The sequence below is a fragment of the Arachis ipaensis genome, chromosome B09 (assembly GCF_000816755.2).
Source record: "Arachis ipaensis cultivar K30076 chromosome B09, Araip1.1, whole genome shotgun sequence".
NCBI classification, from domain to species: domain Eukaryota; kingdom Viridiplantae; phylum Streptophyta; class Magnoliopsida; order Fabales; family Fabaceae; genus Arachis; species Arachis ipaensis.
The window spans coordinates 10,566,108-10,587,285 of NC_029793.2; the positions used below are offsets into that span (position 1 = coordinate 10,566,108).

At 37.0% G+C, this 21,178-nt stretch overlaps 2 protein-coding genes across 2 annotated transcripts in view; both read right to left on the minus strand.

The window, feature by feature from the left end:
• The window catches only part of LOC107616785 (heavy metal-associated isoprenylated plant protein 4), a 3,503-nt gene extending 2,588 nt beyond the window's left edge, over positions 1-915 (minus strand). Inside the window, exon 1 of the mRNA XM_016318705.2 lies at positions 745-915. Coding sequence (XP_016174191.1) covers positions 745-865 — 121 coding nt within the window. The 5' untranslated portion in view covers positions 866-915. The remainder of the gene's footprint in view (positions 1-744) is intronic.
• Positions 1,513-13,344, minus strand: LOC107618104 (protein transport protein SEC23). The gene is made up of 12 exons (XM_016320041.2): positions 12,445-13,344; positions 11,867-12,040; positions 10,964-11,125; positions 6,704-6,846; positions 5,785-5,860; positions 5,481-5,656; positions 5,302-5,383; positions 4,285-4,362; positions 3,438-3,599; positions 3,066-3,329; positions 2,207-2,311; positions 1,513-1,845 (listed from the first exon to the last, which is right to left on the minus strand). Exons 1-12 carry the CDS (start codon positions 13,174-13,176, stop codon positions 1,705-1,707), a joined length of 2,295 nt encoding a protein of 764 aa, XP_016175527.1. The 5' UTR covers positions 13,177-13,344; the 3' UTR covers positions 1,513-1,704.

Consider the following 21,178-nt stretch of genomic DNA (forward strand, 5'->3'; position numbering starts at 1 on the left):
CAAAAATTTTCATTAAATATTAATTAGAACTATTAAACTAATTTAAATGAGACACAAACTTTAAAATTTTCTGCTGGTATTAGTGTTTTTTTTTTATTTAGATCCTCTAAATTTTGAATTTCATTTTAGAAAGTAAAGTGTAATCTCTCACCATTTATTTCATAGGTAGAACCAAAAATAAATATGAGAGAGAAATCATTCAAGGGTAGAAAATGACACTTTACCCTCTAAAGTACAAATTCAAAATTTAAAGAATCCAAATCCGTTTTCTTCTTCTACAATTCAGATGGTGGACCCATCAATAATAATTTGTTCATCAATGTGGATCCCACTATTATAGGCAAAATCCACTCATTTTAACACCTCAAATCTATAAATGTAAATTTTTTTTGCCATTTACAGAGTAACATTGGCCTAAATAATAATTTAGCAATATCAAGTTAGTCAATAGTGTAGCTAAATTCAGTTTTGAGTTTGGACAACAAAGCATCCACATATCATTGAGCTGAAGTCTTTATAATAATAAGATTTGCTCATGGTAAATATTGAAATACAAAAATACTATTTATATATCAAAACAACCATCAAAATCACTTATTATGTATTTGTGCTTAATAATACATATATTATTTAATTTATTTTCAATATATATTTTATATTTTAATATTATTTTATATTACTAACTAATTTTGATATATTTTAATTAAAATAAAAATAACACTTATAATTAAAATCCATATATACCTTCAATAGTAAGGAGATGCTTCTTGATATTGCTCCCACATTTAGGGCAATGCAAATTAACTTTGTAAATAGCGGTAATTACTTCAATGATATCCTCCTTTTCTTCTTTCCCTCCTCCCATTTTCTATTGTTGCACAGAACGAATGCTCGGAATCACAAACATTAGGATTAGTTATTATTAGTAGTGCAAGTTTCTTAACCAACCTGCTTTGTTAGTTCAACTAACTAATGGTAGCTCACCACTTACTTGAAACTTGCTTACACAAAGTCATACACTATTTTCTATTTTTTTTGTTGTCTACGATATATCTTGATTTAGCAAATCAATAATTAATTCATCGCGAATTTGAGTTTTATTTAAGAATCTACTATTGGTCAATTAGTTGCTGCATATATAATGCAGGATTTGAACCCCCACGCTTAGTAACCATTCGACCAACCTAAATTAGTTTTATATCCTACTCAGACTTATACAAAATTATAATAAAAAATCTACACGAGCATTGTCCCCAAAATTTGAGAAGCACAACATAAAGGTGGAAAAGTTAAGACATGCTTACATACCATTTCATCCTTAAAGATCTTGAGGCATATCTTCCTGTTAATATAGTGGTTGGGCAAACATAACTGCTCTTAAAGTCACATTTTGTATTACCCATTATGCCCTTAGTTAACAACCCCCAACCCTAACAGCAAACACACTTCTGCTTGTCTGCTTGTCATATATCTTCACTGAATTCAACAATAATACTGAAGCCACTGGTTGGAGGGTGTAAAATTTCAATATAATCCTCAACCAATCTGTTCAATCAATAATAAGTTTCAAAAGAAAAAAAAAAAGATAGCTTCAAATAATTATAGATGATTTTGCACTAATTGAAAATTTTAATAGCATTCTAAAAGGAAATTAATGTACAAGCAGCAACATGGAAAATTTTACATAACAATCACGTGATATTTCTATTGAACCACTAATCTCTGTAAATGATCCAGAAAGACCTCGAAGCTAACATCATCTGTAAAGATAATATCTCCTCCAGGAAGAGCAGCGTCGGAGTTATAAGTAGCGGAAGGATTTAACTTTGCTAGTAAAAATCGCGCCTGCAAAAATAATTAACATGTACATGAAATCGAACATATCGAGTTACTGACAATGTCTTATGTACCAGGTTGAACTTGATACATCATGTAGTAAGGTAATTTAATAGCGTAGATTTGAACCACGAGAGAGTGGCATCCGCCATCATTCAAATCTATACCATTTGGTCATTATAGTAATATTAGCATTGTCCTGGAGTTATTCACATCCCAGTCCAAGTTCATCAGTGATAAAGATAAATGCGGTGACATTCATAAGCTATCTCAAAACAGGATGGTAATTGGTTTAGCAGCGAGGCACATACAGCGGGAGATAAAGACTACACAACAAACAAGTGGAATGCAATAAGGAATGGTGGGTCACCTGGGAACCATGCTGATCGCAAACAACTAGGCGAGGTACGGGAAATCTTTCCTTTATTATCGACTCTGCATCATCATGAGGAGCTCGTAGTAACTGAGCAAATGCCTGCAAAATGTAGTGAATTTAATGGAAGGCATTCTGTACACAAATACAATGTCAAGAGCATCAATGATACAGCTTTAAGCCAAAGACCTCAAAAGGACCCTTTGAAGCCTACAAAATCTAGAAAAGAGGTCCAACAACCTGCTTTGGTCCCTTTTTTTCTTTCTTTTTTTTATCTATTTGGTCTGAGATTTGGCGTGGGTTGACAATTTTTATACCTGAGATCTTAATAGGTCCAAATCTTTAGACGAAATAGCTTATTCAATCTACTTTCAGATGTTGCAAGCTTTAGTAGTTTAAAATTTGTATAAAATGTTGTCGAATATCTTGTCAGATGATGTCGGGTTTTATATGAAATCGAAAGGTGTCTCATGCTCTAAGGTAAATTTTACTGTATAAGATCGGACACTGAAGTGCAGAAACGAGGGCAGTAAACTGCAAAAATGAGCATAATCTAAGTGCTGCAGGAATAATGTAATAAACGAATGGGCATACAAGATCAGATCACAAACAAATGAATTAAATACAACTATAGAGAGAGTTTATAGAACCTCGATATGAAGATGGTTTGTCATGTGAGAAGACTAACAAATGCGGGTATAGGACCAAATAAAAAGAGAAAAAAAAATTAAGAAATTAAAAGCCCACCTCTAAAATGGCTTGCTAAATACTTGGTTTATGACAAAAATAAACACCATTATTCAATCAATATATAGCTCATGTTTCTCAATTAGCTGTAAGAAGTATAAAAGAATACCTGATGTTCTGGTTCATTATGATATCCAGCCTTGCGCCATTGAGCAATGGTCGAACCATGAAAAATAACAACAGTGAAAAATGAATCCAAAAGCAGGATCCTGTCAGCAGCAATGGCTGCCACATCAAGAAGAGCTGGTTCAGGACCTGAATGGAATGAATAGGTAATCAACGAAGGCTGAACCATGACAACAGAATTGGCAACATTTTCGCGGTTCAATATCATTCTAAAGTATGCAGTCTCATCTGGACTATTATTGAAGACCTGCAATAAACAAATTCAGGATGTAAACACCATTAAGTACAAAAATAAAGCTAGGGCACACATCAGCAATGCAACAGATTTAAAGAACTGAAAATAGAAAATGCATACCTGAACAAATTGAGAACGTCGTAAGTGGAACATAAATTGTGGGAATATTGACAACCTGGGAGACAAACTAAAAGAAGTTGGACTGTCCTTCTGATATTCTCCAAACCGGGAACACAAGTTTATCAATGCCTTATCCAACCATCTGATGGGATCAAATTCAGCCTAATTCCCAAAATTGCATCATGTTATACAATGGCATAATAGAAAAATTTACACAAGCCATAAAAATAAAACCATTTACACAACCAATAGTTGCTTTCTAGGACAATCGCAAGTAAGTTTTCAGTTCTCGCAACGGTTGATGCATCATATATATCAGGTGGCAAAAAGAAAAATAATGAAACATTTGCTTCTTTTGCAAACTAAACATTTATTATATTTTACTAAAGCATAATGGGTTTAGACTCCATTGTCCTTCATTTCATTTTATATGAAATGGAGACCCTGTGCCACTTCTCATGCTCGACCATTTTATTATTCCCCAGGACAATTTCATGCTCTGAAAAGCAATCAAACTACAAAATTAAAAACCAAAATCTAACAATTACTCCAATAATCTATAGTGGGCTTAAAGGACATTCTTTGTGTCCCGTTAATTAGATCACTGATGTATCACACAAATTAAACTCCAAGCCACAGTGGGATCTTGTATGACTTAGCAACACAGCATTCTATGCCCCTGATCCATATTATGGACCCAGAGCCTAAGTGAGAAAAGAAAACATGAACCAATTATGTTGAGTTTATCCAGCTAGAAAATATACAATTGACATATTTAAAGGGAATTGGACAATAGGCTAGCACATTTCTGCAAAATCTGTAAGTGCAGAAAATATCAAACATTCACCTCTGTTTCCATTTTGAAAGAGACTTGGCGTGCCATGACTATAGCCGCTGCTTCTTGGTCAAATCCAGCTATCAAGTCCTAGAATTTTACATATAAAACACTGATGAACTTTGGAAAATGACTTCATAAAAAATGAATAAAATACAAATGATATCGTGAAATATGATAACTCCAAGTTACCAAGCAAGAAAAATAAAGTGCTCAAATTACTTTATAAATCATCCAATGGAGCATTGAAGCACCATAAGCATTGACGTCATGTATGAAAAAAAGAAAAACTGAAAAAGATAAAAGACAGCAATTTTCTTATAACAACTTAAAACCAATAAAAATTTTAAAACCCATCAAGCCATCAGATGTCTCAACCTTGCAACACCTTGGGCCAATGTTAACGAGCCAAGGTGCACTTATCTCACACATAGATTCCTCTCATCCTACATCCTTTCAATTCTTCAGTGTTACAATCTTGTTAATCACGTTTCAAATATTCCTCAAACAACAAAGAATTCCATCAGCGGTAGCATGTTAATGTTACAGGGTTCTACAACTAGAGTTAAATAAGCATTTATTTATTCAAAAATAATATTGCATTACCGTAAAATTTCCTGTTTAACTTTTTCATTTTTACGGGACAAAGTTCTCTGTTAAATCTTTATAGATAGAGGTCCTAAATCATCATACCTCAACCTAAAAAAATGTCATCATTCCAAAATAAACTAAAATTAAACCGAGGGCCATCATTCCCAATGATGCAAACTCTATTACTCCTGCTACTACCATTAGCAGAAAAATGGAGAAATTAACAAGTCTTCCCATCAAAAATCACATCCCTAATGTTACACAAGTCAAACTAAGTATAATCATGTACTCTTTGTGATGAAAATAAGTTCTTGGTCTATTTGAACAAATGACTTTCAGAATTCCGAATACCGAATCAATATATATTTAGAAATAAATGGCGTTAGTGATCAAATGAACCAGATAAAATGCATCAAAGGGTAGGAGATGAAAGCTTGCCTGTGAACTTCCTGGTCCAGCAACCCATCTACGTGAAAGAGTTGTAACTCGAAGTCTCATTTCCCCGCTGTTACTCTGATAACTGAGGCAAAATATCTGTAATGAGTGAGATATAATTTATCTACACTACCATAACAGGTAATACATAACACAAAGGTGCACATGGATTATTTTCATACTAAGTCAGGAATTGGAAGTAAAATTGATTGCTTGTAGACTGCACTGTAGCATCAGGAGTTTCCTTTCTCACGACATCAAAAAACAGACACAACGATGTGGATTTGTCAAGGCCACACATCTTCCATGCACTAGTACCTCCTTGACCAATAACAGTATCTGAACACAATGGGGTTTTCTGCACCATGTACGAGGAAGGAGTTAAGCATCTTTTTTTTACCCCCGAGGGCAGAGGTTTTTCCTTTTGGGGCTGGGGTTACTATAATACAATAGTAGCACAATACAGTGTTAACCTGCTAGATGTACCTTTTCAAGAGTTGCACAAGGGCCAATAATACCTTGAACTTTCAAGTCCTTAGAGCAGTTTATCTCAAATATTCCACTGCAGAAATAAGTTAAAACAGCAAGACAAGATGATCAGAATCATCTACACTAATTAGGAGTTCAATATGTTAGAATCTTATGTAAATGCAATAAATCTATGTTTACAGCAGCATATTTGTCTATCATCCAGCATTAAATTGGTATTGGAATGAGCTTCACCTAATATGTAATAGAAAGGAACTGACTGAGTCAGCACTCAGCAGCTTGGCAGACAGAGTGCACCATGGGGTATGCTTTTGTTTCTGAAACCAATGAACGTAACTATGATCCATATACAACAATTAAGCCTTCTCCAATAAGGTAGAGTAAGTCAACAATTATATTTACATTTAAACCAACACTGGACCACTTTCATGTCCACTTTTGGTTTATCTAAATCTTCCTCTACCTCTCTAGCTACAACCTACAAGACCATACTCTATCTGATAAACTCTTCTTACTTGGGCCTCCAGAAGTCTTGTCCTTACATATCCAAATCACCTAAGGCAAAATACTACCATCTTCTATCCAATAAGCCACCACCCCAACTCTATCTCTAATACACTTATTCCTAGTTCAATTTTGTGTAGTGCATTTAATCAGCCGTTGCAGCATCCTTATTTCTGCAACATTTAACCTATCTCATTTAGCACCATTTGCTTGAAATCTGTCTATGTTAGGCTTAATTGAAAAACTAAGAAAAGGCATTCCCAACTCCCAAGGGCCAGGTGAAATAGAAAGGTTGTGCTAGGCTATCAACAGTAAACATAAAATTTCACCAAATATTTACGACAGGGATCAGAGAAGGAAGATTCATGTACCATATAAAAATTAAAAATAATGAAAATCTTTTAATACTTACTTTGATGATAGACCAAGATCATAATTAGAGGCTTGGAAAATACGCTTAAGTGAATCCTTGAAAACTGAATGACCAAAACTTTCAGCAAGTACAACAAGGCCACCAGTCCTCTCAACAGCAGTTTTAAGCTCAGCAATGCCAACCTGTGGGCAAAACAGAATGCAGAAAATTGTTAGTTTAGCAATTAAAGCCTTATCAGCCTATATAGCACAAACCTCTTAATAGTATTAGCATAACAAAACTTCCAACAGGATTGAGATTAGGTACAACACTTAAAAAATTATCCTTATAGACCATGGATCACGGACAAGAATTATAAACATGTACACTATATCTAGATATGGTAGGAGACACTTATCATTGCGTCATTGGGAGAATTCTCTCCCACATTGCCTAAAAATATAACATCACTTAGGTCATCTATAAAGAATCTTTCTTTTGTTTCTTAGAGTAAGGCATAATTCCTAACAACTGATTAAGCCTAAAATGAAAATTTTTGGACAATCAACAAAGTATTTCGGAACCACCTTTCTTACATCATTATTGTATGGCGATTATGGTTAGTCACTAGTGAAAGATTTGGGGTCTGCCTTGGTCATAGAACCAAATTTTATTAGCATTAGCGGTTTTGGTAAACTCCGTCTATCCTACACCTACGGTACATAGCCAGTCCCAAACCCGGATAAAGGAGGAGGTTTGTGTTTGACCTTCGACAGCCAACATAAAAATTTAGGTGAATCTTCATGACATGGATCAAAGATGTTATTGCGCTAAAACTAGGTCGTTGTCCGGAAGCAACGCGCTGTATGGCTCGTGTACAGTGTCAAATGAGCAAGAAACGCTGCATCGGTGCCCGGGTGTAGTGTTAAATGAGCAAGGGTTCCCGCGTTTTCATGAACAAACGAGGGTAAATAAGCTAGTTCACAAAAAAAAAAGGTAAAGGTAAAAGTCGGAGCAACAGAAGGTTGAGATTTGAGACATGAAACATAGGTACTCTAACAGAAAAATCCATGGAGGTGGTGAATACCATGCCAAGGAGGAAGATTAACATCATATACCTACAAAAAACAAAATGAGTCGGCGCAAAAGCTAAAGAGTTGGATACCTCCGGATTCAAACTTTGGCATACAAGAAAGTTGAAGAATAAGAATGGTGTAGGTATTATCGTAGATAAGCAGTGGAAGAAGGACGCAGTGGATGTCAAGAGGGTGGGTGATCGGATCATCTCTATCAAACTTGTGGTGGAAGGAGGTACTTTTCATGTGATTAGCGCCTATACACCGCAAGTGGGTTCGGACGAGCAACACAAGATAAGGTTTTGGGAGGATCTAGAAAGTTTGGTCCAAGACATACCTTCAGGAGATAAGATTTTCTTAAGAGGAGATTTAAATGACTATGTTGGAAAAGAAGTGACTTGGCATGAAAATATTCACGGAGGCCATGGTTTTGGGGTGGCCAATACCAAGGGTAAAACTATTTTGAACTTTTCCTCAACTTATGACCTTCTCATCGCAAATACATGTTTTAAAAAAAGAGACGAACATCTTATAACCTACAGGAGTGGCATGACAAGCTCTCAAATCGACTTTCTTGTTAGTCGACTGGAAATTTTGCATTAATTGTAAAATTATTACGGGAGAGTTTAACAACACATCATAGGATGCTCTTCATAGATTTTCGCGTTTAGCAAATATTGAGGAAAAGATATCATACGAAGAACCCAAGAATAAAGCGATTGCAGATGAAAGGTAAAGAACAAAGAAACTTCCTAAGACGGATAACACAAGAGGCAAAGTAGGAAAGGGATGGAAGCGCGAAGGAGATGTGGAGGGAGATAGCAGAAGTTATTAGAAGAATAGCAAAAGAAAGTTTTGGAATCTAGAAGGACAGAACCAAGAGACAATGAGTCATAGTGGTGGAATGTGAGTGTACAAAAAAAGATAAAGGCAAAAATACAGAGTGATTTTTGTACCGCAATGCAGATAATTGGGAAAATTATAAGACGGCTAAGAAAGAGACAAAAGTGGCTGTAAGTGAAGCAAGAACAATAGCATATGAGAGTCTCTACCAATCTTTAGGTACGAAAGAAGGAGAAAAAGGTATATATAGAATCGCAAAGGGCCATGAAAGAAGAACAAGAGACTTGAATCAAGTTAAGTACATAAAGAATAAAGACGGAGAGGTTTTGGCTCAATGAGAAGATTAATAAAATGTGGAAGAATTACTTCGACGAATATTTATTGAAGGACAGAAGACTCTTTCGAGCCTTGATCGGTTATGCACAAGGGAAGAAGATCAAAACGTCGACTACTGTCAAAAGATTCGAGACTTGGAGGTGAAAGAAGCTCTAAAGCACATGAAAAATGGTAGGACAGTAGGAAACAATAATATTCCGATTGAAGTTTGGAAAGACCTTGGAGATAGACACAGTTGGTTAACCAAGCTTTTTAATGAGATTTTAAGGTAAAAAATGATGTCAGATGAGTGAAAAAAAAAGCACATTGATACCTATCTACAAGAATAAGAAGGATATACAGAATTACAAAAACTATAGAGAAATCAAGCTCATGAGTTATACCATGAAATTATGAGAAATGGTGATAGAACAGATGCCGAGACAAGAGACACAAGTAAAGAACCAATTTGATTTTATGTCTGGCAGATCCACCGCTGAAACTACATACCTGTTAAGAAGGATGATGAAGAGGTATCATAGTAATAAAATGGATTTACATGTGGTGTTTATTGATTTGAAAAAAAGGGTACGATAGGGTGCCAATGGAGGTCTTATGGAAGGTTTTGGAAAGGAAGAGAGTAAGGATCGCATATATTCGTGTAATTAAAGACATGTATGATAGGGCTACAACTAGTGTAAAGATTCAAGGCGGTGTGGTAGGGGAATTTCCTATTAGTATAGGATTACACCAGGAATCATCCTTTAAGTCTATATCTTTTTACATTAGTCTTGAAAGTACTCACAGAGTATATCCAAGAGCCTGTGTTATAGGGCATGCTTTTTGCCGATGATATCATCCTTATAGAATAGTCAAGGGAAGACCTAAATAAGAAGTTAGATTTATAGAGAGAAGCTCTAAAAGTGTATGGTCTGCGCATAAGCAATAGCAAGACGGAATATATGGAATGTAAATTCGGCCGCCGAAGGGAAAACCCTAATACAGAGGTGAAGATTGGAGAAAACATCCTACGAAAGTTTAAAAGTTTTAAATATCTTGGGTGCATCATACAGGATAATGAAGAAATTGAACTGGATGTAAATCATAGGATCCAAGCAGGTTAGTTAAAATGGCGGAGTGCGTCTGGTTTTATACGTGACAAAAAAGTGCCTTTAAAATTTAAAAGTAAATTCTATTGCACTGCTATCAAACCGGCTATGCTTTATGGTACACTGTTGGATGGCCAAAGAGAAGCACGAACATAAGTTAAGTGTGGCAAAGATGAAAATGTTGAAATGAATGAGTGGTCATACCCGATTGAATAGTATAAAGAACGAAGATACAAGAGAGAGAGTTGGAGTAGTACCTATTGTGGAAAATATGGTAGAATCGCGTCTCAGGTGGTTTGGACATGTGAGAAGAAGACCGACAAAACACTCAATCAGGAGGGTGGATGAGATAGAAGATGGATAAGGGGTGAAAGGCAGAAAAAGACTTAGGAAGGCCATCCATAAAGTAATCAAACAAAATCTACATATAAACGATCTCCCTGTAGACATGATACATAATAGAACTCAATGACGTCGTTTGATTCATGTAGCCGACCCCACCTAATGGGACAAAGCTTTGTTGTTGTTGTTGTATTAGTGGTTTTGGTAGAAGTCAAGAGGACAATCTCTATACAATTTGCAACTATTATTGCTAGGATGTGGAGCATTTGATTGGAGCCTAAGATTTATATTTTAAGTTAGAAAATATTTAATTCCAAGTTTCCAACCACTGGTATTGAACAATTATAAGTCCAGGAAGGTAAATGCATGACCATAGCACATCCAAAAGTATATTCAATATACAGATAAATAAATGGGAAGTGAATGAAAATGAAAACCATTACCAAAAGACTCCTCCTCAGATTACTTAGCAGATGGGCTATCATTCAATATTATATGCTTGACAAATATTAAACAGTGAACAGTTTTCCAGGTGGAAACTAGGGAGAAAATCGTGCCAAGCACTTGCAACGTAAAAACAAGCAGAATGCTGCTCACAAATCAAAGAAGGATAATGTACAAAGTGAAAGCATTACCTGATCAAGAGCACAAGCAAAGAGATCTAGCACATGACCTTGATGTACAAGCTGCTTTGCAAGTCCATCATAAAATTTCACACATTTATGGTAATGTGGCACAGAATCTTTATCCAAATCCTTGTGGGAACGAATCGGTTCAGTAAGTTGTTTGGACACAATCTACAACGGTACATATAAGAGAATCAGCCAACCGTAATAAGCCAATCAGAGTAGGTGGAAATCATGCTTGCCCGTTAGATGAAGAGAAGTAAAATAATTATCCAACATAAAAGAACGATGTTGCAACTCTTCTGAAAGTAAATGTTAGTTTATAATATGTGCTTATGTTGTTACCTCTGTTTAGTTATATATATGCAGCCAGATAAGTCTGGACAACCCTCATCACATTCACACAACAACCAAGTTTTGTCACCATAGTGCCCCATGGTAAACTATGTAGACAATCAAACATTAAAATTTAAATCCTTTGCATTGGTTGTGCGATAGTTTCTTGGTATGCAAGAAAAAAAAACTCTCAACAAACAAATCATCTTCTACCATTGGATGAGATACCAAAGTCCAAAAGTAATAATAATAATAATAATAATGAATTAAACAATTATTACAATTAATTAATCAACGAAGAATGCTACAATTTCGTTCAAGAACCTTGGAATATTCCAAATGGTATGCTTCAACTTCCACCCAGCAATTTAGGTTTTTTTAGATTTTTAAAATTAAAATTCTCCTATTGTGAAATGAAGTAAATGATTGCCGGGTCATCAATGAGTCATAGTAATATATTTTCATACTTAGTGGCAATTCTCTAAATTAGTAATAGGACTCAAAAATTGCCATATATGCAAGTACACTAAATAGCATATACAGCATACATTAACGAGTATGATCAGCAAGTCTTACAGGAGCAGGTCCTTCAGTTGCTGGCCCACCAATGAAAGCCATAATTCTTGCGGCCGAGCCAGGAACGCATGCCCCCAACAAACTGGCTGCTATGCTCAGTGCAGTACTGGTGCACCTCGTCGCACGCTGGTCAGCAGGCACCGGCCAAGGATCCTTCTGCAGCTCCTCCAAAACCTGTCAACCAAATCACACACAATAAAAAATTAACACCAAATACACATTATCATCAGGATCCTCTCATGTTCACTTAAAATAATTGCTAAAACACCTAATTCACTCGCATTTATCAGATGGTCCTTCAACATGATATAGATTACAAAACAAGTAAAGTCATTGTGAGGGTGGCAGCATACATAGCAACACTCTATTTCACTAAGACACCAGCATTCACAAAAAGAGAAGAAAATTTCGTTATAGTATGATCCTAACCATCTCTTAGTCATCAATTATACTAATCTAATGTTCTTTCTTCCTTTCTTTTCCACTAACCTGACAGAGTCACAGAGTTGATCCTAAATTCCTAATTTCCTCCTCCAAACACACTCCAACCAGAAATTAAAATAACAAATTAGTATTACCGAATTCAGGGTGAACTCGCACTCCGAAGCAGGCACCAAGAACCGCGAAATGCTCTCCCTGGACAGGCCATCCCGGGCGCCGGCAATGACGCCGACGGCCGGCTTCGGCTTATTGGCAAAGAAGCACATCTGCTCAAGCAACTGATCCTTCGAAACATCCTTAGATCCTTTAAAAACATAAGTCTTAGGAACCTGAGCGAACCCTAACTCATGAACATGCACGAAGGTCCCAAACGTGATCAATCCCACAAGCGAATTCTCCGGCAAAAGCTCCACCGCCTGAAGCAGGGCGGAGCGTAGGTATCCAATCTCCTCCTCGATGACGCACGTGTCGACGACGAAGAGGAACACCGGCGGGACGGTGGCGGTAGGATCAGGTGTGGACGCGTACTCTATTGTTGTGTACTGTGGAAAAAGCTCAGCAGGGAGATTGTCGTCGGAGATTGAAGCGTAGTGAGGGGGGAAGTGGTTGCGCTGGAAGCAGAAGGGGCAGATCCAGATCTTGGCGGCGAAATCGACGATGCAGAAGGGGTTGAGAACGGAGCGGCAGGTGCGGCAGCGCTGGGGCTGGTATGGGAGGAGAGGGGCGGCGGATGAGGGGAAGTGTTTGATGGGAGTGTAGATTACGGCGACGGGGACGACGGCGTTGGCGGCTTCTTGCTTTGTGCCGGGGATGACGTTCCAGGGCATCCGGACGCCATCCTGGGATTCCAGATCAAGAAACTCCGCCATGAATCACGTATTCAGTGATGGATTCGGTTTCAAATTGAGATTTGGAATTGAGTTAGCTAACGATGAGGAGGAGACACAGGCGGAGAGAGTGATAAAGTGAGGAGGTTTCCAGTTTAACAATAATTTCATGTTTCATGGGTCCACACGAGTACATGACACAAAATGAGTGTATGACTACTACAATTTATGAGTAACAGTAAATTTATTTAAAAGGTTTTTCAAGAGCAATGCTAACACAATTTATTATTAACTATTAAGAAATTGAGAGGGATAAGCAAATTTTAGTAATTTTTGTCCGCATAAATATCAAATTATTTTTAATAAATATATTTTATTAATTTATATATGTAAATTTTGATAAAAATAAAAGTGAATTATATTAATTTGCATGTATAACAATAATAAATATATGTATAACTATTAGCAATGACAGAATTTTCAGGAATCAAGAATCAGGTGTTCCAATAGTTAACAGGTCCATTAAGAATTATAAAGAGTGAAGTAATATTTGATCTTTTGGGTTGTGGATAGCTTTTGTCAGAAATGATTAGGAATTAGTTTATTTTATCTGTTTAGTACTTTTCTGTTGAGACTATGATGCTCCACCTTATTGTGTTGAGCTTTTTATTTAAAAAAAAACTATAATAAATATAGATGTAAATTATGTATTTTTATATGTAAAATCAAGTTAAATTTTAAAGTGGTTCCTAAAGTTGCACTTAAGCCTTAAAGTAGTCACTGAAGTTATAATTACTCAAATTTATCTTCGAACTTGCACTCTAAAACTCAATAATTCCTAAAGCACTTTCCGTTGTTGAAAAGCTGAACGGGACGAATTGTATTTATTAAAAAAAAAAATCATTAGCCTTCAATGTCTCCCTCCTAACTCCTTTCCCGTTCATTTTGGTCATATCCCCAAATCATATTCCAAGAGGTATTCCTACTGGATCTCTATTTTGCCATCACCAAGCTCTTCAACCGCCTCAACCTCACACGCGCCCTTATTTCTTTTGCCTTCACCTTTGGCCTTGCCAACAATAACACCATTTCCGACACCTTGAGCAGCGCCACCGTCCTTTGGGAACACGTCATCACCTAGATCCTTCTATCACAAAACTTTTTCCCTCATCTCATCGCCATCACGGCGGAGTCCTTCGATTTCCAACGTGAGCTTCTTAATATGCTCCTTCTTTTCCACGCTCTTGCTTGCAAGCTCATCCCTCTCCCTCTCCAAAGCCTCGATCCTCGACAGTTCATTGAAACCATTAGAAAAATTATATTCTACTGTCGTTTCAACCATTTAGCTTTGTAGAAACAAAAGAAACGAAAAAAAAGAATAAAATCTGAATCAACAGCACAAAAGCAAAACAAATTGAAAATACAAAAATTTTGGTCTTCAAAGATTTTCTGTACAAACAAACATCGAAATTAAAAATTGTTGAAGATTGAATAGAACCTTGAAGTGTGCGGTATGAAGAGATTGAGAAATGAATTTTCTAAAAAAATCCTTATATTCTATCCTCAGTTACTCTGTTTGGGTTGCTGAATTTTATGGATGGGTTGTAGTCTTGTTAGGTGATGTGAAAGGGTCTTCGTTTTCACGACAAACCACATTGAAAAATTTGACCCAAGTCTATTGAGAAGTGACATATTGGATGCATGTTTTCATGAGCTTCTGTTCCTTCTCTACTCTCAATATTCTTCTTAGGAACTACTTCGGTTATGAAAAAAGTGATTTGAATGGACATGTCTTAAACTCGAGATAGTTGTGGATATGACCTGAACGAATGGGGAAAGGGGTTCGAGAGGGAGGCATCGAAGGCTAATGGGATTTTTTTTATAAATACAAAATGACGTCGTTTTGGTAGGAATAAATCAAATTCAACTTTCTGACGATGAAAAGTGTCTTAGGAACTATTATGAGTTTTAGAGTGCAATTTCGAGGACAAATTTGGGTAACTAACTTTAGGGATTACTTTGAGGCCAAGTGTAATTTCAGGAACCATTTTAAAATTTAACTTATACAAAATCTTATAAATACGAGTACAAACTATTACTGGTTTAAAATGATAATATTTGCTACTAATATAATACTATGTCTGTTTTCTAGAGGATCTACTTCATGGGTTGATTAGTTCGAACCTTTATGGTGTGTGTTTGGAAGTAAGGTCAGAGCCTTCTAGATGTCAGAATTAAGGCATATGCAAATTTTTTAATTTTTTGGTACCTCAATTCTAGTCCTTGTAAGACTTTACTGGTGAAATAAATGGGATGTTGTCCGACTTCATCTTCCCGTATCAGAACTGAAGCTACCGCCTTATCAACAACGGCCAAGTACAATACAAGTTCCTCTCCTGTTTTTGGCCGAGTGAGAATGGGCGGTTTACTTAAAAAGTTCTTGAACTCTTGAAAAGCTCTTTCACATTCAGGAGTTCATTCAAATTGGCATCCTTTTTTTAGCAGTGAAAAAAAGGGCAAGGACCTTAACGCCGATCTTGCCAAAAATCTGGATAAGGCTACAAGTCGTCCATTCAGCTGTTGGACTTCTTTCAAGTAGGTCGGACTCCTCATATCTAAGATGGCTCTGCACTTGTCAGCATTGGCTTTAATTCCCCTTTGTGTGAGCATGAACCTCAAAAAATTTTCTGCTTCTACTGCAAAGGTGCATTTTGTGGGATTCAATCTCATCCCGTGCTTCCTTATGGTATTGAATACTTGTGAGAAATCGGACAGGAGATTTGCTTCTTCCTTAGTTTTTATCAACATGTCATCTACATATACCTCCATTAAATTTCCGAGGTGTGGCGAAAATATTTTGTTCATCAATCTCTGATATGTGGTACCCGCATTTTTTAAACCAAATGGCATGAGCACGTAACAATAATTCGCTCTTGGAATGATGAACGATGTCTTCTCTTGATCCGACTTGAACATCGGGAATTGATTATATCCCGAGTATGCGTCCATAAAAGATAAGTATTGATATCCTGAAGATGAATCTACTAAAGCATCAATATTGGGAAGAGGGTATGGATCCTTTGGACAGGCTTTATTGAGGTCAGTGTAGTCGACGCACATCCTCCGCTTTCCATTTTTCTTTTTTACCAACACAACATTTGCCAACCATGATGGGTATTTAACTTTCCTGATGAACCCGGCTTCTAGCAATGCTCGAACTTGTTCTTCGACCACTTGAGCTCGTTCAGTCCCGAGTTTACGCCTTTTTTGCTGACCAGGCCGGGATCTAGGATACACTGCGAGCCTGTGGGTCATGAGCTCAGGATCAATTCCAGGCATATCGGACGCTTTCCAAGCGAAGAGGTCGGAATTTTCAATAGAAGCTTGATGAGACCTTCCTTCAAATCTGCCCCTAGGTTTACTGCTATGTTAGTGGCTTTTCCGACTTCATTCCCGATCTGCACTTCCTCTGTCTTTCCTTCAGGTTGTGGTCTTAGGTCATCTCTCCCTCGTACTCCACCGAGTTCAATTGAATTGACTTCTTTACCTTTACCACGTAGATTCAAGCTTTCATTGTAGAATTTTCTTGCTAACTTTTGATCCCCTCTGATAGTAGCAATCCCTTTCTGCGTCAAAAATTCCATGCTAAGGTAAGGAGTGGAGACAACGGCTCTTAGTCGATTTAGGGTTGTCCGCCCTATCAGGGCGTTATAGGCTAAAGCTACATCAACAACAATGTAGTCGATAGTCAAGGTTTTGGACCTTATCCCTTTACCAAAGGTGGTGGGTAGGGAAATGAAGCCCAATGGTCTGATAGGCGTATCCCCTAGCCCAAAGAGAGTGTCTGGGTATGCCTTCAGCTCTTTCTCTTCTAACCCTAACTTGTTGAAAGCAGGTTTGAATAGAATGTCAGCTGAACTTCCTTGGTCCACCAAGGTCCTATGAAGATTTTCATTGGCAAGTATCATGATGATTACTATGGGGTCATCATGCCCGAGTATTATACCCTGCACATCTTCTTTTGTGAAAGAAATGGTTGGCGAATCAGGGATTTCTTCCTCCACTTGATAGACCTCCTTTAGGTGTCTCTTTTGGGATGACTTAGTGAGACCTCCTCCGGCAAATTCACCTGCTATCATGTGGATATGCCTTTCTGGAGTTCGGGTGGACCGATCTCTTCGGCCGATGTCTTCTTCATCCCTTTTTCTCTTTCTGTGACTGTCCGACCTTTTCATGAGATATGTCCAACCTTTCTATGAGATACTTATCCAACCGACTTTTCCTGGCCAGTTTCTCAATCACGTTTTTTAGGTTGTAACATTCATTTGTAGAATGTCCATATAGCTTATGGTACTCACAATATTTAGTACGACTTCCTCCCTTCTTATTTTTAATTGGCCGAGGAGGGAGAAGCTTCTCGGTATGGTAAATTTTCCTATAAACATCCACAAGGGAAACTCATAACGGGGTATAATTGTGGTACCTCCTTGGTTTCTCCGAGTTGTATTCCTTTCTCCTTTTCTCTAGTTTGATAATGTTGTGTTTGTCGGAGATTAGGTTCTCATAGCCTGACATTATCCTCCATATTGATTTACTTCTCGGCTCGCTCCTGTACTTCATTTAAAGACGTCGGATGCCGCTTTGAGATGCACTGGGAGAAAGGCCCCTCTCAGAGACTATTGACCAACCCATTATTACTACTTCCGTGGGCAGATTTTAGATTTCTAGGCACGCCTTCTTGAATCTTTCCATGTAGTCTCTGAGGGATTCTCCAATTTTTTATTTGACTCCTAGCAGGCTAGGTGCATGCTTGACCTTGTCTTTTTTAATTGAAAATCGGGTGAGAAATTTTCTTACGAGGTCGTCGAAGCTAGTGACCGACCTAGGTGGCAGAATGTCAAACCACTTTATAGGCGACTTGGTGAGGGTTGTTGGAAAGGCGTTGCAACGAGTCGTATCTGAGGCATCGGGCAAATATATCCGACTCTTGAAGTTGCTTAAGTGGTGCTGATGCGTAAGCATCTTATACCCATTTCTGCTTATTTTCTAGTTAAATTTAGTAAGTTTAATTATATTTTAGTGCTAAAATTCTCTTTAGATGTTACTTTGAGTTTTTTTGGTATTTTTATTATTTCAGATAAAATTCGGACGAATTTGGCAGAGTTTTGTGCAAAAACAAAGGAAGAAAGTGGATGCTGTCAACCTAATCTCCTTGCATTCTAATGAGTATAACTTGAGCTACAAAATTCCAATTGACTCGGTTCTAACGGCGTTGGAAAGCCAACTTCCAGATCTTTCCAACAATATATAATAGTTTATACTTTTCTTCTGGAATCACTGCCAATTCTGGTGCTAAACGCTGAGCCTAGCGTTTAGTGCCCAGGAAGGATAGAACCAGCGCCCAAGCATTGCAAATTCTGGCGCTGAACTCCCATTTCTGGCGCTAAATGCCAGTAATACGGGTCAACCTCACCCAAAGGAGCATCTTTAGCTGGATTTAGCTTTTAATTGTTATCTTATCTTTTATTTTTTTTTTTTATTTACAAACAAAATCTTTTAGATTTAGAATTGAATATTTTCTTTTAGTTTCAAATCAAATTATGTTAGATATAAAAGGAAAAAGATTCACCTTTTAGAGGGACCTTCAGATTTTCTCTTTTCCGCACTTTTCAGAACCCTTGTTTTCTCTGTAAATTAATATACTGATTCAATTTCAATGATTACTTTCATTCTTAATTTTATGAATCTGAGTGGAACGAGAGTATGACCCTTATTCTAGATGCATTCTTGTGATTCTTGGGAGAGGTCTCTCACCTGAACACAGCTTGAAAGTAAATTTCTCCTAAATTGCTAATTACTTGAACTAATCTGAATATGTGACATATAATCCGTTTAGCCTTGGGCAATTAGGGTTTTTGTGGCCATAAACTATATTTGAACTTAACCCTCTAATCAGAATCAAGTGACCAAGAGATTGGCGGTTGATAAAAATTAAAGGAGACTAAATCACTAAGAGATTAGGGTTTAGTCAATTACAGTTTGCCATGAAATGAATCTTGTATGATTAAAATAGTTGGTAAGAAAACTTAATCTGAAAAAGTAAACATCTTTGATACCTTAACTGTTTCTCTCATTGATTTTTACACCAAACTCATTATTTACATTATTTACTCTTGATTTATTGTTTAATGCTTTTGAAAACCCACAAAACCAACTTTTCTGTTCGCCTGACTAAGTCAATCAGTTGATCATTATTGCCCAGTTCCTTAGTCCTCGTGGGATCAACCTTCACTTACCTAAGGTATTACTTGGACGACCCGGTGCACTTTCCAGTTCAGTTGTGAATATTCTCAAATTCCGCACCAAGTGCCTCGGATTAGTCGTTCCATCATAAAGGCTCATGTCAGGGCTTTTAAAGTTTCTACGAACCTTTGCCCGCATGATGTCTTCGATGAAAGGATCTTCTCCTCCAAGTGAGGGTGTCTTCCCGAGCTGTATGTCGGTTCCTACCTTGAAGGTTGGATTCCAGCTTTAGAAGCTTTTCTTCTAACTTTCTTTGTCATTTAATTTCTTTCATCAAGTTTCTCTCTGCCTCCCTTTATCGTTCTATCTCCTGTTCTAGTGCTCAAGTTGGTCGTGATGTCCTTGCACTAGTCCAATAAGTTTGGTAGAACGGGGTTGATCTTCATCCTCTAGGTGATGAATCTCGGAATTAATTCTCCTACGGGGAGGGTTGTTCACGGTTCCTTCACCATGTGGTTCGTCTATTCTCTAAGGGGTATCACGATGGCTTGATCATCGTTGCCTATCTCTTGGTATTCTGGTTCTTATTCGGATGTTGTACGTCCGTCTTCAGAGTGATCGTCCGCCATGGGTGTTAACTTCCAGGTCTCCGGCAACGGCGCCAATGTTTCGAGGGTTACCTGAAACTAGATTGTATTTGGGTCTGAACGTGAGGTCCAAACTCCTTGTGGCGCAGCGTCCGAATTATCCTGTGTCAGGTAGCCGCCGACCAAGTTCTTCGTGAGGAAATTGGGGGAGGGGGGATACCTTCAAGACACTCCGATTATTAAGTTAGCAAGGGTATAAGCAGGTTTTTAGTCAATTGGGTTTTAAGCACACCTGAAGAATATCAGTGTATTTATAGGCGATGTGCTAATAACCACCGTTGGAATGGTTCCACCTTGGTGGTGGTTAACCGTCCCCTTTATTTGGAGTTTGTTGAGATCTCCCTTCCTGAGGTAGATGAGAGATAGTTGGGATTAATTTTGACTCTTTCAGTGGAGAGTCATCACTTTGTAATGTACGTCAACCTCTTTAGAGGTCGATAACTCGGTGGCTATCTTCTGGACTTTCTCTGATTTGGGCCTGGCTTATGTTTTGCGCCAGGGTATGAACAATAACATTCAGATGTGTGCATAAAGTTTATAAGATGTGATTATCTCAGGAAAGAATATATGTATGGCTTAAGTAGGAGATTGTTGAAAAATTATTTAATTTCCTAATTTGTTTGTGGGCAATACATATATTAATTATAATTACAAATTATGCTATGTCAAATTAAATGACTTATATAACGGTGATCTCATTTATTATTATAAATACTAAATTGAATATGTCATAATTATTTTTTATTTGAAATTAAATGAGAATAAAACCAGATATTATTTTTATTTGAGCTTGAGATATTATTTTTGTTTGGGTTTTAGAGTTTAATAGGTGTCATATTCAAATATAAATATTGACTTCAGGAGTTTTAGTCCCCAACATATCAAAGCCGCCTCCATAGCTTTTTCCCTAGCAAAGAAGAGTTGCAATTCAGCCCTATTAAAAATATCGAATGCTTTGATTAAAGAAGATCAAATAATCAAATTCTTCTAATTATTTTATGAGTATAAATCCACTTTCATATTATCATATATATTTTTGGTGTTTCAATATAAATGATATAAATTAATATAATTATTTATTCTAACATATTTTTATATAATTTATATATTTAATCATATATTTAATCTCCTAAAATTTTTTTTTCAAACTCTAT